Source organism: Corvus kubaryi, unplaced genomic scaffold (genome assembly GCF_017639235.1).
Source record: "Corvus kubaryi isolate FWS band 111438036 unplaced genomic scaffold, C.kubaryi_AGA036_p1.0 37361, whole genome shotgun sequence".
In the NCBI taxonomy this organism is placed as follows: domain Eukaryota; kingdom Metazoa; phylum Chordata; class Aves; order Passeriformes; family Corvidae; genus Corvus; species Corvus kubaryi.
Genome location: NW_024581118.1, coordinates 4,617,227 through 4,632,986, shown reverse-complemented (window position 1 = coordinate 4,632,986; position 15,760 = coordinate 4,617,227). Strand labels below are relative to the sequence as shown.

The window sequence follows — 15,760 nt, the reverse complement described above, 5'->3', positions numbered from 1 at the left end:
TTCTCACTGGGGGGCCGGGGCGGGACCCGCGCCCGCCGCTTCCGCCCGCGCGCGGAGCGGCCGCCGCGGCGTCACGTGGTACCACGGCCGCTCCGCCATGGCCCCGCCGGTGCCGCCCGCGGGCCCCGACCGGGCCCCGGCTCGCGATCGGGATCGGGATCGGGATCGGGCCCGGCGGGAGCAGCCCGGGAACGCCCGTCCGGCGGCCCCGCGGCTGCTGCCCCCCAGTGAGAAAAATGCGGGACGGCCGCGGCCCCCAGCCCGGCGGGGCCCCGCGGGGGCGGCCCTCGAGGGCAGCGCGGGCCCGGCGCCTTCGCTCCCCCCCTGGTTATTTTCTACAACGCCAGTTTTGCATTTCTCGGAGGCAGAAAAACCCGTAAAATAAGCGCAAATAGCGACTGAATAGCAGAGAGGAAACTCGGAGGTACTTTGAGGAACGTGAGATCCTCTGGCGCTGATAACGTTGCACTACTTTGTTCCTTAGTGTAGGAATCATTTTGGTTAATCAGATGTAGAATAACTCGCTAGGCATTTCACTTTTCTTACCCATTTGTTCGCATGCATAACTGGTAAACAGGGATTTTAAAACGCATTTGATTGCATTCTTGATAAAGCATCTTTACCCAGGCATGTGGTAGAGTTCCTGTGACTGGAGGTTTTCAAGATGCATTTCGACGGGACTACAAGATCTCCTCTGGACTCCCATGCAAGTTTGGAGCAGATGATCTTTTGAGCTTCCTTCCAGCATGAGCTGTTCTATGTTTCTGTGATGTTTCTAAGCAAAGAAATAGCACCTTCTTATTCCACAAACACACACACATCTGGACTGCTCACTGAGTTCAGAAAAGTGTCTGTGCGCTGCCCAAAGCTGGGAAAACCAGGAACTATGTGCCAGGGCAGCGAGCAGCTCAAGACCACCTTGGAAATGAGTTGCTAAGCAAATACAGACCCTTTCACAAATTCACAGAATCACAGAACTGTTCCTGTTGGAAGGGAGCTCTGGAGATCATCCAGTCCAACACACCTGCCAAGGCAGGGTCACTTGAAGCGGGTGACAGAGGAACCAGGTAGGCTTGGAATATCTTCAGAGAGGGAGACTCCAGGCTGTCCCTGGGCAGCTATTCCAGTGCTCTGCCACCCTCAATGTAAAGAAGTTCTTCCTCATGTTGAGGTGGAGGTTCCTGTGTTTTAGTTTATAGCTACTGCTCCTCATCCTGTCACTGAAAAGAGTCTGGCACCATCCTTGACACCCCTTCGAGACATTTGTATGCTCTGATGAGATCCCCTCTCAGTGTTCTCCAGACCAAACAGGCCCAGCTCCCACAGTCTCTCCTCATAAAAGAGATGCTCCAGACCCCAAATCATCTTTGTGGCCTCCGCTGGACCCTCTCCAGCAGTTCTTTGTCTTTCTTGTACTGAGGAGCCCAAAAGTGGACACAGCACTCTGGATGTGGCCTCACTAGGGCCAAGTAGAGGGGCAGGATTGGTCCCCTTGAGCTGCTGGTCACACTCTTCCCGTGCACCCCAGATTCCCAACTCCCCCAGGGCACATGGCCGGCTCATGGTTAACCTGTCATCCACCAGGACCCCCAGGTCCTTCTGAGCAGAGCTGCTCTTGCTGAGGTCAGCCCCTCATCTGTACGGGTACTGAAGGATTACACACTGAAAAAAGTCAAGAATGAGGAAGACGATACTGTAAGAGGAGTAACTTCATCTACAATACCCTGGAACACCTGTGCTCATGTTTGTGAGGTTATTTTGTTATTTTTCAGGGTTGTAAATGGAGTAGGCGTGTGCATGTTCTGTGCAATCCAACAGGAAGGCTGGGTGAGGGAAGTGCCTTTCAGCCTCCACTCCTGCGTCTGTCTTCTCTATACAAAGATTTCAAAACAAAAAGTATCTTAAATGCTTTACTAACACACCATAAATGCTGCAGTTTCACTCAAAAGCAAGTGAATATTTGTGAGTTAAGTTAAACATACCTTCTTCTATACCAGCAGTAAATATTGTCCGTCTTTTCAGTCCTAAAAGCAGAACACACACATTGAGCATTGTTTTCTAAAGCAAGAACTAAAAGAGGATGTAACAAATACCACACCAGGAAAAAAAAATCAACATAACAATGTCAAGATCCTTTTTTGTAACAGTTTTGTGATGACTTCATGCCCTAGGCCAACCAGGTAATTTTCCTGACAAACGACTTTTTGGGAACCGGGTTCTCAACCTGGAGAAGCCGAAATGACCCCCTGATTTTGTCACACACTTGCCACCAGTTTCGTGACACTTGTGCTTCTGTGGAAAGGGTGGGCCCTCAGCCCCAAACACCTGCTGTGTTGAAGGGACTGGATGGTTTTAGGGACAGAGGGATAGAAAATACTTGGATTCTCACGAAGCCCTTGACACCTGCAGCTCCTCTCTGCTGTTCCTTGGCTGTTCCTTACTGATGCAGTTCAAGTCAGGGTGCAAGATTGATGGCAGGCAGGAGCAGGGCCCTCAAGGTGACCTTGGCCTCTGTGGATCAGCCATGCCAACTTTTTCCTTCCTGCTTTTCCATTCTCCTGGTTTTACAGCCTCTGCTGCACCTGGTGAGAGGTTGGTCACGATAAGGGAATGTGCTGAGTCTGCCATGGCCACTGTCCCCTCCCCGGCTCTGCGGGTGACAAGGAAGCCGCTGTCAGAACTAAGGTGCAGCCCTGCCTCGGCTGCGTGCGCTGTGCCCAGCACACCTCGCCTTCTCATCACCCTCCTGACACGAGCAGCATCAGTACTGATACCTGTGCCCATGCTGACAGCCCTGGGTAATGTGGCACACACATTTTATTGACCTCTCTGACGCTGCCTCTGTGATCCATGAGCCAGTAAGGGTTCCTCCACACAGCGTAAAGGAGTATTTTTTTCTGCCCATTTGAACCCAACCTCTTACCTGTTTTACAGGTGCCTCAGGTACTAGCAAGGGGGGGATTTAGTCAAACTGAAACAAATCAAACATTAGCCAAATGTCCCCCTTCAGCCCTCTGCTTCACAGACTGAGGAGTCTCAGCCACTCAGTGCCTGCTCCTTCCCAGCACCGTTTCAGTTGCCTTTCCCTGTGTTTTGCCTCAGCCATTTGCTGCTGGGCTCCTCTGGGGATGCTGGTGAAAAGGCAGCAAGCTGAGTTCCAGGGGGTTTGCTGTCTCTGTTCTGCAGCTCCTTGTGCTGCTGCCTTCCCCCTGGCATGCTCCATGCTGCTGCTTTCCATGAAATGTGTCCTGCGCAGGGGGAATAGGGAAGGGGTTGGAACACACCCACGCCTGTACATGCCACTGTGCAGGCACCACAAGTTAGAACATAATTTTTTGGAAAAGCATTGCCTGAATGAGGCCAGGGGCTGACACACACGCTCTCAGACCTTTTCCCCCGGCTTGCAGTCTCTGGACCACTTCAGGGAACACTGGGTGGGCTCTGCGTCCCCTTCCCTCCAGGCTGATGCTGAAGACCATCCATTTCACATCCTCCCCAGCCTCCCTGCACTGGCAGTGTGACATTTCCACAGTCTGGGCTTTGCTACCTACATGTTTGGGTTGCTTTTCTTGTAGCCCTTTTCCTAAATCAACTCTCAAACCAGTTCCCCCCTCACTGTGGTTTCCTTATTTCAATCCACAACACTGTTACTGAATGCAGGAAGCGCCTGAAGGAAATCGCACAACCACGGAGTCGCAGAAATACAGCCAAAAAAAAAAAGGAATTACTGTTTCCTGACCGCATCCGAGAATGACTGTGGGAAGGAAAACTACAGCTCCCAGCAGGCTGCCGGGAGCCAGGGAAGGGCAGAGTTCACCGTCACGCTTCCAGCGGAGGCTCCAGGGTGTGTGCTGGTGTCCTGGCCCCGAAGGGCCTCTGGGAAGGAGGGCAAGGGGAAAGGCCAGCGCTGGCCTCCTCTTGCCAGCCCTTTGCTTCTGATCGCCGCCCTGACCGGCTCGGAACCTGCCTGGGTAAGCGTCCGACTCCACTTTGTTCTCCTGACTTCCTTCTGCTGCGGGAGCGTCAGCATCGGGAACAGGGAGGGGAGGGACGAGAGCCGGGCGGCGGAGCAGCGACTGCACCGCACACCCCCAAATCGCGTGTGAGAGACAGTGCTGGGAGGCAAGGTGTCCGTCCCCCTGTGCCGAGCAGCTGCTGAGGAGCCTGGGCTGGAGGTTTCGGTGCCGAAAACCGCACGGGCCACTCTCCGGCGGGGAAAGTTTCTCGGGAGTTTTTCCATGCCGCCTTAGCTGTGCTTGGGAAAGCCATCGGCTTTTCCCAGCGAGCCCGGCTCCGGTTGTGCCCTGTCCCAAAGTGCTTTAGCCGGGGGGAATTATCTCTGGAGGGGTGCAGGAGTCGGGCTGCGGCTCCGGGCTCGCCGCCCGGGCACTGCCGAGCCCGCGGGCGGGTTCTGCCGGGGCGCTGCCGGCCCCGCACGCTGGAGGCCGGCGGCTGCGAGGAGCAGGCTCATCGCTCCGTGTCGGCCTGGCTGTGAGGTACCAGCGGCCCAAAGGCACACGGGGCAGCCTGCCGAGCCCCGGACTGCGGGCCTGCCGTCCGGGAGCACGGCGGAGTCCGTCGGGATGAGCAAGCAGTGCCTCACCCCCCTGGCATGTCCCCAGATAAATGCGGCTTGCATTAACCCCTGGACTGACGGGAAGCGAGATAGCTGACAGCCCATGGGCTGAAGGTTCATGTTTATGACATCCGCCCATTTTCACCTTGGGAATCGTGGAGGAGGAGCCTCCTCCGCCGTGAATCACTGCTCCCGTGTTTCTGCTTATCAGGGTTTGGGCGTTGCGTGGAATGCCCCGGCCCAGGACGGGATGGTGTCTGTGAGGGGGGTAGGACTCGGTCAGCCCCTCGAGCAGCAGGGAGATACAGCCCCGTGTGAGCACTGCAGAAAGTGAAACCAAACCGTGCAGAGGCCAGAGCTCCAGGGGAAAAGGAAAATGGAAGAGAATCCAAGCATGGATCTGCCTGGAGGTAAGTGAATCCTACGCTTACTCCATCTGCTAGGAAAATCCCTTTGCTACAAGTTTTCAGCAGTGACATGGGAAACCTGTGCAAAAGAAAAACAAACCAGTAAAAGAATCCCATCTTTTCCAGGCCAAGGAAAGCAAGTTGCCGTCATTTTTTAAAGGGTGAAAGATGAACAAGTTACTTTCAGTTTTAGATTCCTATCTGCAGCAGGTTTAGACTCTGTGTCCGAGATGGCAGCACAAGGAATGTTGAAGAGAGAGATCCAAACTGGAAGAGCTTTCTTCCCTACATCCTGATGCTTCCCATCTGCAGATGCTTAAATAATAAGCCAGTTTTCCACTACCTGGGGTTGGAAAAACTCTGGAAGAAGCAGGGCAAGGAGTAGTTTGTGCCCAGCTGGAACAGCAGGATACCTCCAAGTTCCTCATGCTTCGGTTTCTACCGTGTACTTACTTTCTGTGGGAGCCTTGTTATGACTCGTACCTACGAGTGTGTCAGTGATACGGTGATGCCATCACCAGCTCAGGTCTGTCCTAGAGAGTCAGAAGTGTTACTGTAATAATCAGCAAAGAATGTAAAAATAATGTTCTGACAAGTGACAAGTGCAGCTTTTTCTCTGTTTCCAAATTAGAAGGGAATTCCTTGCCCTTTCTGTCAGTGTTTATTCTAATTACAGCGTAATCATTTATGTCACTGTAATGCTTGATCATTCATAAGCAATTTTTCACAAATAGCGCCTGAAATTTCAGCTGCACTTTGGTTCTGTAACAGTCAGAATATGTCACAAATGCTGTTCAGTCTCAGCATCTCTCTACTGAACCATGCTCCAGTGTTTGTTTCTAATTAAATAGTTGCCATGGCTCCTTGGGAGAGCAGCTCCAGGACAGAAGCAGACAGAGCATGAGCAGAATTATCATTTACGTTCAGACAGATGTTTGAAGTGCATTGGCATGACTGTACTCAACAACAGCCTTAGGAATTCTTCAAATCCATAGCTATCTGTGAAAACCCCCTATCTATGGAAGGTGTGGTAACATATCCTACCACCTGACAAAGGAATTGCCTGCCCACCCCACCGAGGACATGAGCTGGGATTGAGTTGGCTTTAGCATGGCAGCTGTAAGTGCTGTGGTTTGGATTTGTGGGTTTAGGGAAAAAAATGTTGAAAACAGAGCAGTTTTGGCTATTGCTGAACTGTGCTGGCACAGCATCAAGGCCTTCTGCCTCTGCCCAGCCAATACCCTGGGGTGGGCCAAAGACTGGGCAGGGACCAAAGGTGGGAAAAGGGTTATTGAATACAGTGTAGCATCATGCTCAGCAACAAAAACTAGGGCACAGGAGGAAAGGGAGAAGAGGGTGACTTCCAAGGTGGCCACTGCTGGGAGACTGGCCTGGCATCAGTCTGCTTGTAGCGGTCATGAGTGACTGCCTTGGCATACTGATTCCCTCCTTCCCTTCACTCAGCTGTCTGGATCTCAACCCAAGAGTTTTTCTCACTTCTGGTCACTCTGTTCTCTCTCCTGTCTCACTGGGGGTAAATGTTTCTGCAGTGCCAGAACTGGGAGTTCTGTGGGTGGTGGTAAAGCACTGGGCATTCTTGACTCCTGTGTGGCTCACTGGGCTTGTGAACTCTGATCCCAACAGCTGGACCAGCCCAGGGTGAGCTGGGAAGCACAGCAGAGCATCCTGTGCACCAGGAGCCCACCCGGGAAACATCTGAGCACCAGGAGCCCACCCAGCAAACCCCTGAGCACCAGGAACCCACTCGGGAAGCATCTGAGGACCAGGAGCCCACCCGGGAAACATCTGAGCACCAGGAACCCACTCGGGAAACACCTGAGCACCAGGAGCCCACCCAGGAAACCCCTGAGCACCAGGAACCCACTCGGGAAACACCTGAGCACCAGGAGCCCACCTGGGAAACATCTGAGCACCAGGAACCTGCCTGGAAAACCCCTGAGCACCAGGAGTCCACCCAGGAAGCACCTGGGCACCAAGTGACAAGCAGGGGGCCTGAGACATCCTGCAAACCAGAGGAGGACTCTTCAGTGTGTGAATCAACTGCTGATGGGGGAGAGACAACACTGTTGGGTTTAGCTGGTCCCACAGTAGAGGAGAAAGCTCCCCAGGAAACTGAAGTGTTGCTGGAAGAATCTGACAAGACAAGAGAAGGTGTCTCAGAAAGACCCCTGGAAAAAGAGGACTTGGATGAAGGTGAGTCTCTCCCCACCCTTGGGCCTGATAACTTGGGCCTTGGCTTAGAGGAGGCAGAGCGGGAGAAAGAGTTGTTGGTTCTTGGGCTAAAAGGGGTCTGTGAACTTTATTCCCCACAGCTGGGCTGGGCCATGGTGATGTGGATGGCAAAGGAGGCAGCCCTGTCCACCAGGAAACATGGGAGCACCAGGAGACAACTGGGCAGTGTGAAAGCCTCCACAGAGCAGAGGAGGATGCTTTGTCAGCAAGCAAGGCACAGAGCTCTGAGAGTGAAATGACACATTTGGATGTGACTGGGGTGGAAGATGTCCCTGGGGGCCTCTTGGCAGAGAAGAGCACCGGTGCCACTCTCCCAGACTGGGAGCCAGAGGCACCCAGAGAGCAAGAAACACAGGAGAGCAGGTCTCAAGGCATGTTAAGGAAAAGACCAAAAGGTGAGCTGGTGGCTGCACACTGCTGCTCTTCCTCTGTGCCCAGGCCTACACTTCCCATGGGCATTAGAACAGTAGTTGGGTGAGATCTCTAGAAGCCATTGTCACTTTTCTGGAGTCAAGTAGGAAAGAAGATATCAGAAATTAACTGGCTTATCTCTTTCTCTCTGCTTTGGCTCCTGTCGTGCTTTGAAAGGCATGAAGCCACACTGCACTCTGCATTGGCTTTCTCCTTGCCCAGCCCAAAAGGAGAGAGCCAGGACTCAGGGCAGTATTAACCCAAAGCAGTATTCACTTCTAACTCTTCCCTCAGCTGGGAGCTCCTGCTTTTCTTACTACAGCTCCATTTACCTGTTCCCTCAGCAGTGAGTGGCACATGTCTTTTCTCTTACTGCAGGGGACACAGCCCCAAATCCAGAGACTCGGTCTCGCCTGCAGAATGTCACCACCCAAAACACAGAGCAGGAGAAGGCCAAAGAGTCCCTCCTGTGGAAAGGTGAGGAAAAGAAGCTTCCCTTGCATGTTACTCATCGACCAGAAGGCACTGATCCTCCAGGAGCAAGTAATGAAGCACATTTAATTAAATTACTCTTCTCTCTCGGGACCTTTCACAGCCTCTTCTGAGGGTTTGAAAGAAAAAAGCATCCCCTTAAATACAGGCTCAGTTTGAGCCTATGGTAGCAGCTTTCCCTCCAGCTCTTCAGCCTCAAAAGCTGGCAAATTTTGTTAATCATGCTGTGAGTGCCCTGGGATGTCCTGGGAGGTCTGGGGAGCTACCGTGCCGATTATTACAGCCCTCCCAGTCCTGCTCTGTGTCATGGGGCTCTAAGCGGGGGCAGTGATGCTGATCTGCATTGCACACTTCTCCTGTTACCAAGAGACCCTGCTTTGCCATGGAGAGGGACACAAGCCATTGTGTCTGGACCTTGCTGCCTTGTGTTTTCTGAGCAGAAGCACAGTGGCCTTTGTTCACTCATAGCGTGGAGGAGGGCAGCGAACGCAGCACTTTACCTGGGTCAGACACCTCCACAGGTGGTGCTGTGAACAGCCACAAACCCTAAAGAAAACAGAGGAGGGGGAAAGAGAAGAAAGCTAGTGGGCAGCTGCAATTCCCTTAGGAAGTTTTGCACAAAGCTGTAGCCTTGCCCTCATCCCTGGAGCTGCAGCCCCCTTGCCTGGTGTATTGGAGTGGGAGTCTCACAACACAGAGCCAGCGGCCCCTTTGCCTTTCCTGGCCAAGCTGCTCCACTTCCCTGGTGCAGGGGGGAAGGTCTGAGAGGGGATAAAGAGCCATTGTAGCTACCTTCCAGCGTGTCACTGCAGGTCACTCGGGACTGACTCCCGTTCCCCGTCTCGTGTCTCTCCCCTGTTGAACAGGGCTCGTCGTCGTGGGCCTCGCAGTGCTCGGCTTCTGCATATTCTGCTTCGGCAGCCCGACCTCCAGCTCCCAGCAGCCCCGCAAGAACCCCGCGGTGGAGGCGTTCCTGTCGCAGTTCGACCAGCTGCAGCACAGGTTTCCGGGCCAGAGCCCCCACCTGTGGCTTCGTGGGCGCAAGTTCCTGCAGAAGCACCTGAACGCGTCCCAGCACACGCAGCCGGCCATCATCATCCTCGCGGCCGCCCGCAGGGGCGAGTGGACGCTGCGGTGCCTCAGTGCCCGCGTGGCCGACTCCTACTCGGCCGCGCTGCACGGCAGCACGGTGCACATCGACGGCAGCGACAAGGCCGGGCTGCACAGCGACCGCGCCAAGCTGGAGGTGGACTCGGAGCTGAGCTCGGCGTTCCAGGCCGGGGGCCGGGCCGCGGTCATTCACCGCTTCGAGCTGCTGCCCGCGGGGGCCACCCTCATCTTCTACAAGTACTGCGACCACGAGAGCGCCGCCTTCAAGGACGTGGCCCTGCTGCTGACAGTGCTGCTGGAGGAGGACGTGCTGGAGAGCCAAATCAGCCTCCGGCAGGTGGAGGAGAGGGTCCGTGACTTCCTCTGGGCCAAGTTCACCAGCACCAGGACCCCCAGCTCCCACGACCACATGGACTCTGACAAGCTGAGCGGGCTGTGGAGCCGCATCTCCCACCTGGTCCTACCCATCCACCCGGTGCAGACCATCGAGGAGGGGGGCTGCTCTGCCAAAGCCTAGGGACAAAGGTGGCCAGAGCCCCGAGGAGGGTTGGGATGATGGTCCTGGCTGGCTCTGGTACCGGCAGAGGCACAACCGGTGTTAATTCTCTTCAGTTTGTTTCTTGTAGATTGCTGGGAAGAGTTTGACAGGCACAAGTTGATCCAGGCCCTTTGGGCAGCTGAGTCCTGGAGGCGACACTCACGCTTCCTTCTGGCAGAGGGGAAGAGGGGGTATTTTAGACTGCTGCTTGCACAGGAGAACATCGAGGTGTAGGGAGGCAGGAGGGAAAACAGGACCTTGCAGGTAGCATTTCTATCGAGATACAGACAAATAATGTACACAATCATTATGACAGAAAGAGACTGTGATTCAGCAGCTCTTTCATCTCTTCCTGCCCCTCAGCTTGCTTAAGTTGCGTACATCAGCCTCACAATATACTTTATCCAGGGAGCTGCTAGAACACAGAAAGGTCAAATTCCTCAAAGCCCAACATTTTGAAGGCATGCTTCAAAAAGAAAAGTGGTTTGCCAGTCAAGGGTTTGACCAGTCAGCCCCGATAGAGTCCCACTTGCACAGCCTGATTGACCCCAGGCAAAGCCCAGATCCTGAAACAAACCTGCAATTCAGAGATCCCCTAAACATCAATTATGAGAAATTCCGGGTTGTCAGCACTTGAACACTACGCTCATGGCAGGGATCCCATGAGAGGATCCCGTGTGCCAGAGAACAAGCTCCAGAACCAGAGAGCAACGAAACAGTTGCTGTCATCCTGATAGTGTGAAGCCTCAAGGGATTACACAGGAAAAAAAAATTAATAATACAATGTAACTTAATGCTACATCTTTCTAAAAAACGTCGGTTCGGTCCCTTTGGTACACAAAGGCTGTGACTCTCTCCTCGGGCCGATGCTTTGGTCCCACACGACAGATTGTTCTTCCCCTGGATCCCTGATCTGTGTGCAGGGCTGGAAGCTGCCTGCCAGCCCCTCCCCAGGTGATTTCTGTTGATGAATGTAGATGTTAATGCTGATATTTCAAACCATGTAGGGTGGCACACCAGGTCCTTGCCCTCCAAGGGTACATTTGCCTCCCTGCCGGGCTCATGGAGCTCTGGCATCTGCCAAAGCAAGTAGGAGCGGAGCTGGGTTAGCTGGTGAAGACAAAATCTCTGCCATTAACACTAAAAATCCTTGACAAAGGTTAGCTTCTTACCGTGCCTCCTTCTCTGCATCCTAGGAAGAGAAATCAAAGTCCTGGAAACACTGTGGTTCCCTCCGCACACTGTTTCTGCAGGTGCTGTGGGGCAGAGCAGCCAACTCAGGAACACCTGGAGAGCAGGTGCAGGTTACAGCATTTATTATAAGCCAACAGGCAGCCCCAGTGCCAGCCCCGTGTGCCTGTGCAGACGGAGCAGCTGTAGCTGATCATGGCTCATTTCCACAGAGCAGCACAGACCGAGGCCTTGCAGAGCTGGGCTCTGTATCCAAACAAGACCAAATCCACACCACCATGGTGTTTTTTAGGAGCTGCACATCTGTCCTGTGCTCCTTACAGCAACTGGACCCTGCTGTTGCATGGGTCTCCTGCCAACAGTGCCTTGCTGATCTGCCCCACCAATGGCTCAGGGAGGCGCAGCCCTGCACCCTAAAACCACAGCCTGTCTCCTCCTTCCCCCTGCCGTGTGCCTTGACCCGTCTCAGGAGATCAGTGGCCCTTAACTTGGAGGAGGGAACAAAACAAAGGAAGAGGGAGGGTTATTTGTCCGTGTTCTGGCCAAAGAACAGACTTTTTGGTTGGTTGGGGACGTGAAGATGAGACCACAGGGCTTTTAACTTTGATAAACGCTGGGCTAAATGTGAGAACTGCCTGCTGGAGCCCAGGGCACAGTGTGGTACAAGATACAGGCTGCTTCCTCCTCTCCCTCTCCTCTCTTGCTGGATGCTACTGTGGTGAGAGAAAACACTATCCTGCTCTGCACGGTTCAGTGTGGGTGTTGATGTAAGAACCAGCAGAGCACTCCTCGTGCTGTGCCAATATTCTGGTGGCAGTCTGGATTCTGATGTTCTCTCTCTCTGTTTTGCACGCTGTGTTTGCAGTGCACTGCCCAGGTCTGCAAAGGCAGCTTGCCCTCGCTGAAAGCGTCACCCACCTGAGCTCTTCCAATACGGAGACGTTTTCATGGCCTTTTAAAGACAAAGTATCTGCTTGCTTCTGAAACAGGACTTCTATTTAAAAATAAATGATGAGATTGTGAAAGAAACCAGCAAAGTGAGGCTGGAGTCTTACTGTATTCCATTCCTTTTTCTTAGCTATTTTCATTAAGCTGAAGAGATCATTGTATTGGACAAAGTTTTATCTAGGTCAGGGCGGTAGCTGTGCAAACAAAGTGAATATTTTCTTTTCCTGGAAAAAAAACTAAACAACATTTTTCCCAGTTGTTTGGGGCAAATATTTGCAGCTTTTTCAACTGAGGCAAAATTAAAAACAAAGCCCCAAAGAGCTGCTGGATTCAACCCCCAGGCTGAAATACACTGGGGTTTGCATAATACTTAATAAATGAAACTGAAATCCACTGACAACTGAAATGTTTTAGAAATACAAAAAGCAAATATTTCTCATTTCAACAGATTGGTTCCACTTGATATTCCACCACCGCAGCACACACAAAGGTTTACTTTTGTGATGAATTATTTTGCCCTAAACAGAGAGAGGGCTGGGAAAAAAAAGAGGATTTACCCTATCAGTTTGGATTTTCTTCAGTCCCCTGACAACAATACTCGTAACATTGGCACCTGCCTTCACATAGATGTTAATGTGATTGATTGCCAGAAGTAAACATCACTCATCTCCTGTTGTCTAATGCCAGAGGACAAGATTTGGTCCTACCCCAAAGATTTACATGAAAATCCAGTGTCCCCAGGTGCAGCGATGCTGCGAAAACCAGGCTGCTTTTTAAAGTCTTGCCCACGAATCCGAAAATGAGGGAATAAACTCAGGGGCAGAAAGGTGTGCTGGTGGTTTTCCCCTGGATAATGTGCTCACCATGATCTGTGCTGGTGAATAGCATCATCATCCCTGTACCTGCTCCAAAACCAGGCTGAGCTGGTGCCTGCGGCTGAGGAGAAGCAGGACCCCCAGCAAGGTTTCTCCCAAACAGGGATTCCAGTTCCCTTCTTCCCAGACTTTGAGTCGATTCCCTGGGGCACAGGCACAGCAGCTGCAGAGCCCTGGTGGGGGACACCACTGGGTGACACTATTAAACAATGCACCCCCCCCTTCCCAGCTCTCCCTCTTTTCTAAGTCCCAATCTCTGTGGCACCGGCTCTGCAGGGAAGGATGTGTTGCCGCAAGGTGCTCAACAATCCCAAAAATCACCTTGAAAATCACACAGGAGCACAACTGAGGGGCAAAACCGGTCCTGGGAGGCCAGCCTGGACTGCTCCACAACAAAATTAGTGCTGTTTATCCCTGTGAATGTGCTGCTGTCCTGCAAGCCGATGGAACTTTGTCATCCTCAGCCTGTAAAGCCGAGTGGCCCAGGCAGTGCTGCCCAGGCGTGGCACCCCGTGCTGCCTGCAGCATCCCTGACCCTGGGACAGGTACATTCCTGCCACATCTCTTCTCACCTTTTTGCACCAGCACGGGATGGAGCTGGAAGAAGGCAGGGCACGAGGAGGAGGAGTGAACCCAGTGCAGCCACGTCTCTCCTGTTGAGCTTTAACCTCTGTGAGCTCATCTGCAGCTTAACCCTCCTGCAGCTCCATGCACAGGCTCGGCTGCCACAGGGCTGCTCCCTCGGGGGCCGCATTTTGGCCTACAAAACCTCCATTGTAATTGAGATTTGCAGATATTGGGAGCTCGAATCTGTTTTCATTTCCCACCTTCGAAACTGCAGGGGAAGCAGCCGTACAATGAACCACACAAAGGAGCTCGGCCTCACCCTGTGGGATGTGGATCCGAGAGCCTGCGATGAAAAGGCTCAAAGAATGCAGCTTAAAAGTGTGCTCCCCACAGAGGGAGGGGGCTGAGCCGTGGCAGGCATCCCGCTGGCCTCTCGCTGCTGTAGCTGGGCTGTGCAGTTGTGCTGAGGCTGAGAGGCTCTGCTGATCCCTCGGGAGGGCACTCCAGAGCTGAGGATCCTCTCGGAGCCGGAGCAGAGGCATCAGGAGAGTGGGATGGAAACCGCCTCCCCACAGCACACAGTCCAGGTCTGCTCCAGCCTCTGCCCCAGCAGCCCAGGGACCACTCAGACACCTCTGGGAAACAAAAACCAGCACGTGGCAATGTCCACGGAGGAGCAGACCTGGCCTCTTCCCACAGTGACAGCTTGAGCTGAAGGAAGCCCCTGTTCTCTGCGTTAGCAGAGCTGAACCCTTAGGGCTGCTCAGAGCAGGAGAAAGAAGGATCAGCCACAGCCCTGGGCAGAGCTTGTGCCTGCAGAGTGCCTGGACCACACAGGTTCCTCCTCCCAGGGAGGGAAAAGTCCGACTGTTTCTGCTCCCAGGGCCAGGAGGGGCATCTGTTCAGGGACAAGCACCAGGCTCCCTCCAGCAGGCTGGTCAGCAGAAGGAACACACACAGAGAAATAAAGAGGTGTCTACAGACCTCTCCCCACCAGGCCAGTCTCACATGCGTTTTTCTAAACTCTCAACCAGTGCAATTATGATCCCAAGACTTTCCCCATGAGAAGGCAGCTGTGACAAATGAGTTGTGAGCAGAATAAATCCCTTCAGGTCACGTCTGAGGATGGTGTTCTCCAGCCCTGCAGGACCTGATGCAACAGCAGCCACAAACACCGCTCCTCCTTTCCAGAGGCAATATGCTGTGATTCCCTTCCTGACTGTGTTTGGAAGATTTTTTGAGAAACTATTGGCTGATGGAACCAAATTCAATGAAACAAGAGGTTGAAATAATCCCAGGCAACTTCCAGAGGGCAGGGGATGAGTGTGAATCAGTCCCTCGTGTCCAAGAACAGGACGGGCATCCTACAATGGAAAGCACTGGCTATGGAGAGAACGTTGGGATGAAACCGTGGGTGCTAGTGCAGGGGAGATCCTCAACCTGGTGAGCCCTTTAAACTTTGCCTGGTGGCAGCACAGACCTGCTTTCTGTTAACAGGACACATGGAACTGGGAAGCAACTGAGGAAAAGCCCCCTGTAATGGTAGAGCTGAATGCAAAACCACAAAGGGCTGCTGCACGTGCCGGGCTCAGTCTACGCACACGTAACAGATCCCACAGCAGAACCAGCTGGCCCAGTCAGAAAGTGGCAGCTTTACTTTATGGTCTGAATAAAGACAGTAGGGGGAAAAAAAAGAATTGGGAGAAGTAGATTGGAAATTATTAGGAGACTGGGAGTAAGCTGTGGTGGCTTTGTTAACAAGATTTAAAATGCATGAATCAGTTGAGCAATACTATCAAACCTTCCCATACACTGGTTACTGTGGGGGTGTCTCAAGGCTGCAAGGGAACCTTTATCTCCCTTATCCTTGTTCCCATGCTGACTGAGAGTATTCAAAACCTCCTCGACACCTTGAGGGAACAACCACGCTGCCTAAACTCAGGATGTGAAATGACAAGCAGCATTTTAAATGCTGTCTTTCTGCGTTCCACACTGCTCTTGTGTCACCCCTGTGAGCACAGGAGGCTCAGGAGTGATGAAAGGGGATGAAAGCAGGACTAGCAAGAAGGGTCAGGAGAGAGGGAGCACAGAGGGGCCCTGGAGGGGAGAGCATCGGAGGCCACCTGGATTTGCCCCGTCACGCTCCCTCGGAGCCTCACATGCAGATCCCCCTCTCCAAATCCTCTGTGCTGCACCGCCTGCTTCTGCCTGCCAGGGCTCCTGCTCGGACACTGCTTTTGAGAGGGGCTGAAGAAGATCAGATGCACTGAAACTCGCTCAGCTGGAGCCAGCCAGCCCCCCTTTTCTTCTTCGGCACAGCCTCTCCCCCATCTCCGTGCCTCCCCCCAGCTTGGTTTATCTGCGGGGCCGGAGCTGGCTCCGCAGCAACATT

At 53.2% G+C, this 15,760-nt stretch overlaps 1 protein-coding gene across 2 annotated transcripts; it reads left to right on the top strand.

The window, feature by feature from the left end:
- The first annotated feature begins 3,800 nt into the window (after positions 1–3,800).
- LOC121667346 (torsin-1A-interacting protein 2-like) lies at positions 3,801–12,019 on the top strand. Of its 2 annotated transcripts, none has more exons than XM_042033910.1 (6): positions 3,801–3,971; positions 4,788–4,986; positions 6,628–7,197; positions 7,317–7,631; positions 8,026–8,190; positions 9,006–12,019. In XM_042033910.1, exons 2-6 carry the CDS (start codon positions 4,953–4,955, stop codon positions 9,764–9,766), a joined length of 1,845 nt encoding a protein of 614 aa, XP_041889844.1. In that variant the 5' UTR covers positions 3,801–3,971; positions 4,788–4,952; the 3' UTR covers positions 9,767–12,019. The 2 variants fall into 2 exon arrangements, with proteins under 2 accessions (XP_041889844.1, XP_041889845.1); XM_042033911.1 differs by having other exon boundaries at positions 3,802–3,971; positions 8,026–8,124.
- Positions 12,020–15,760: the final 3,741 nt, after the last annotated feature.

Bases quoted from the DNA above. Each gene is read 5' to 3' on its own strand.
- LOC121667346 (XM_042033910.1), top strand. From the start codon at position 4,953: ATGGAAGAGAATCCAAGCATGGATCTGCCTGGAG. The intron at 7,632-8,025 runs GTGAGCTGGTGG...CTCTTACTGCAG, and splicing joins GTTAAGGAAAAGACCAAAAG to GGGACACAGCCCCAAATCCA. The intron at 8,191-9,005 runs GTAATGAAGCAC...CCTGTTGAACAG, and splicing joins CACTGATCCTCCAGGAGCAA to GGCTCGTCGTCGTGGGCCTC.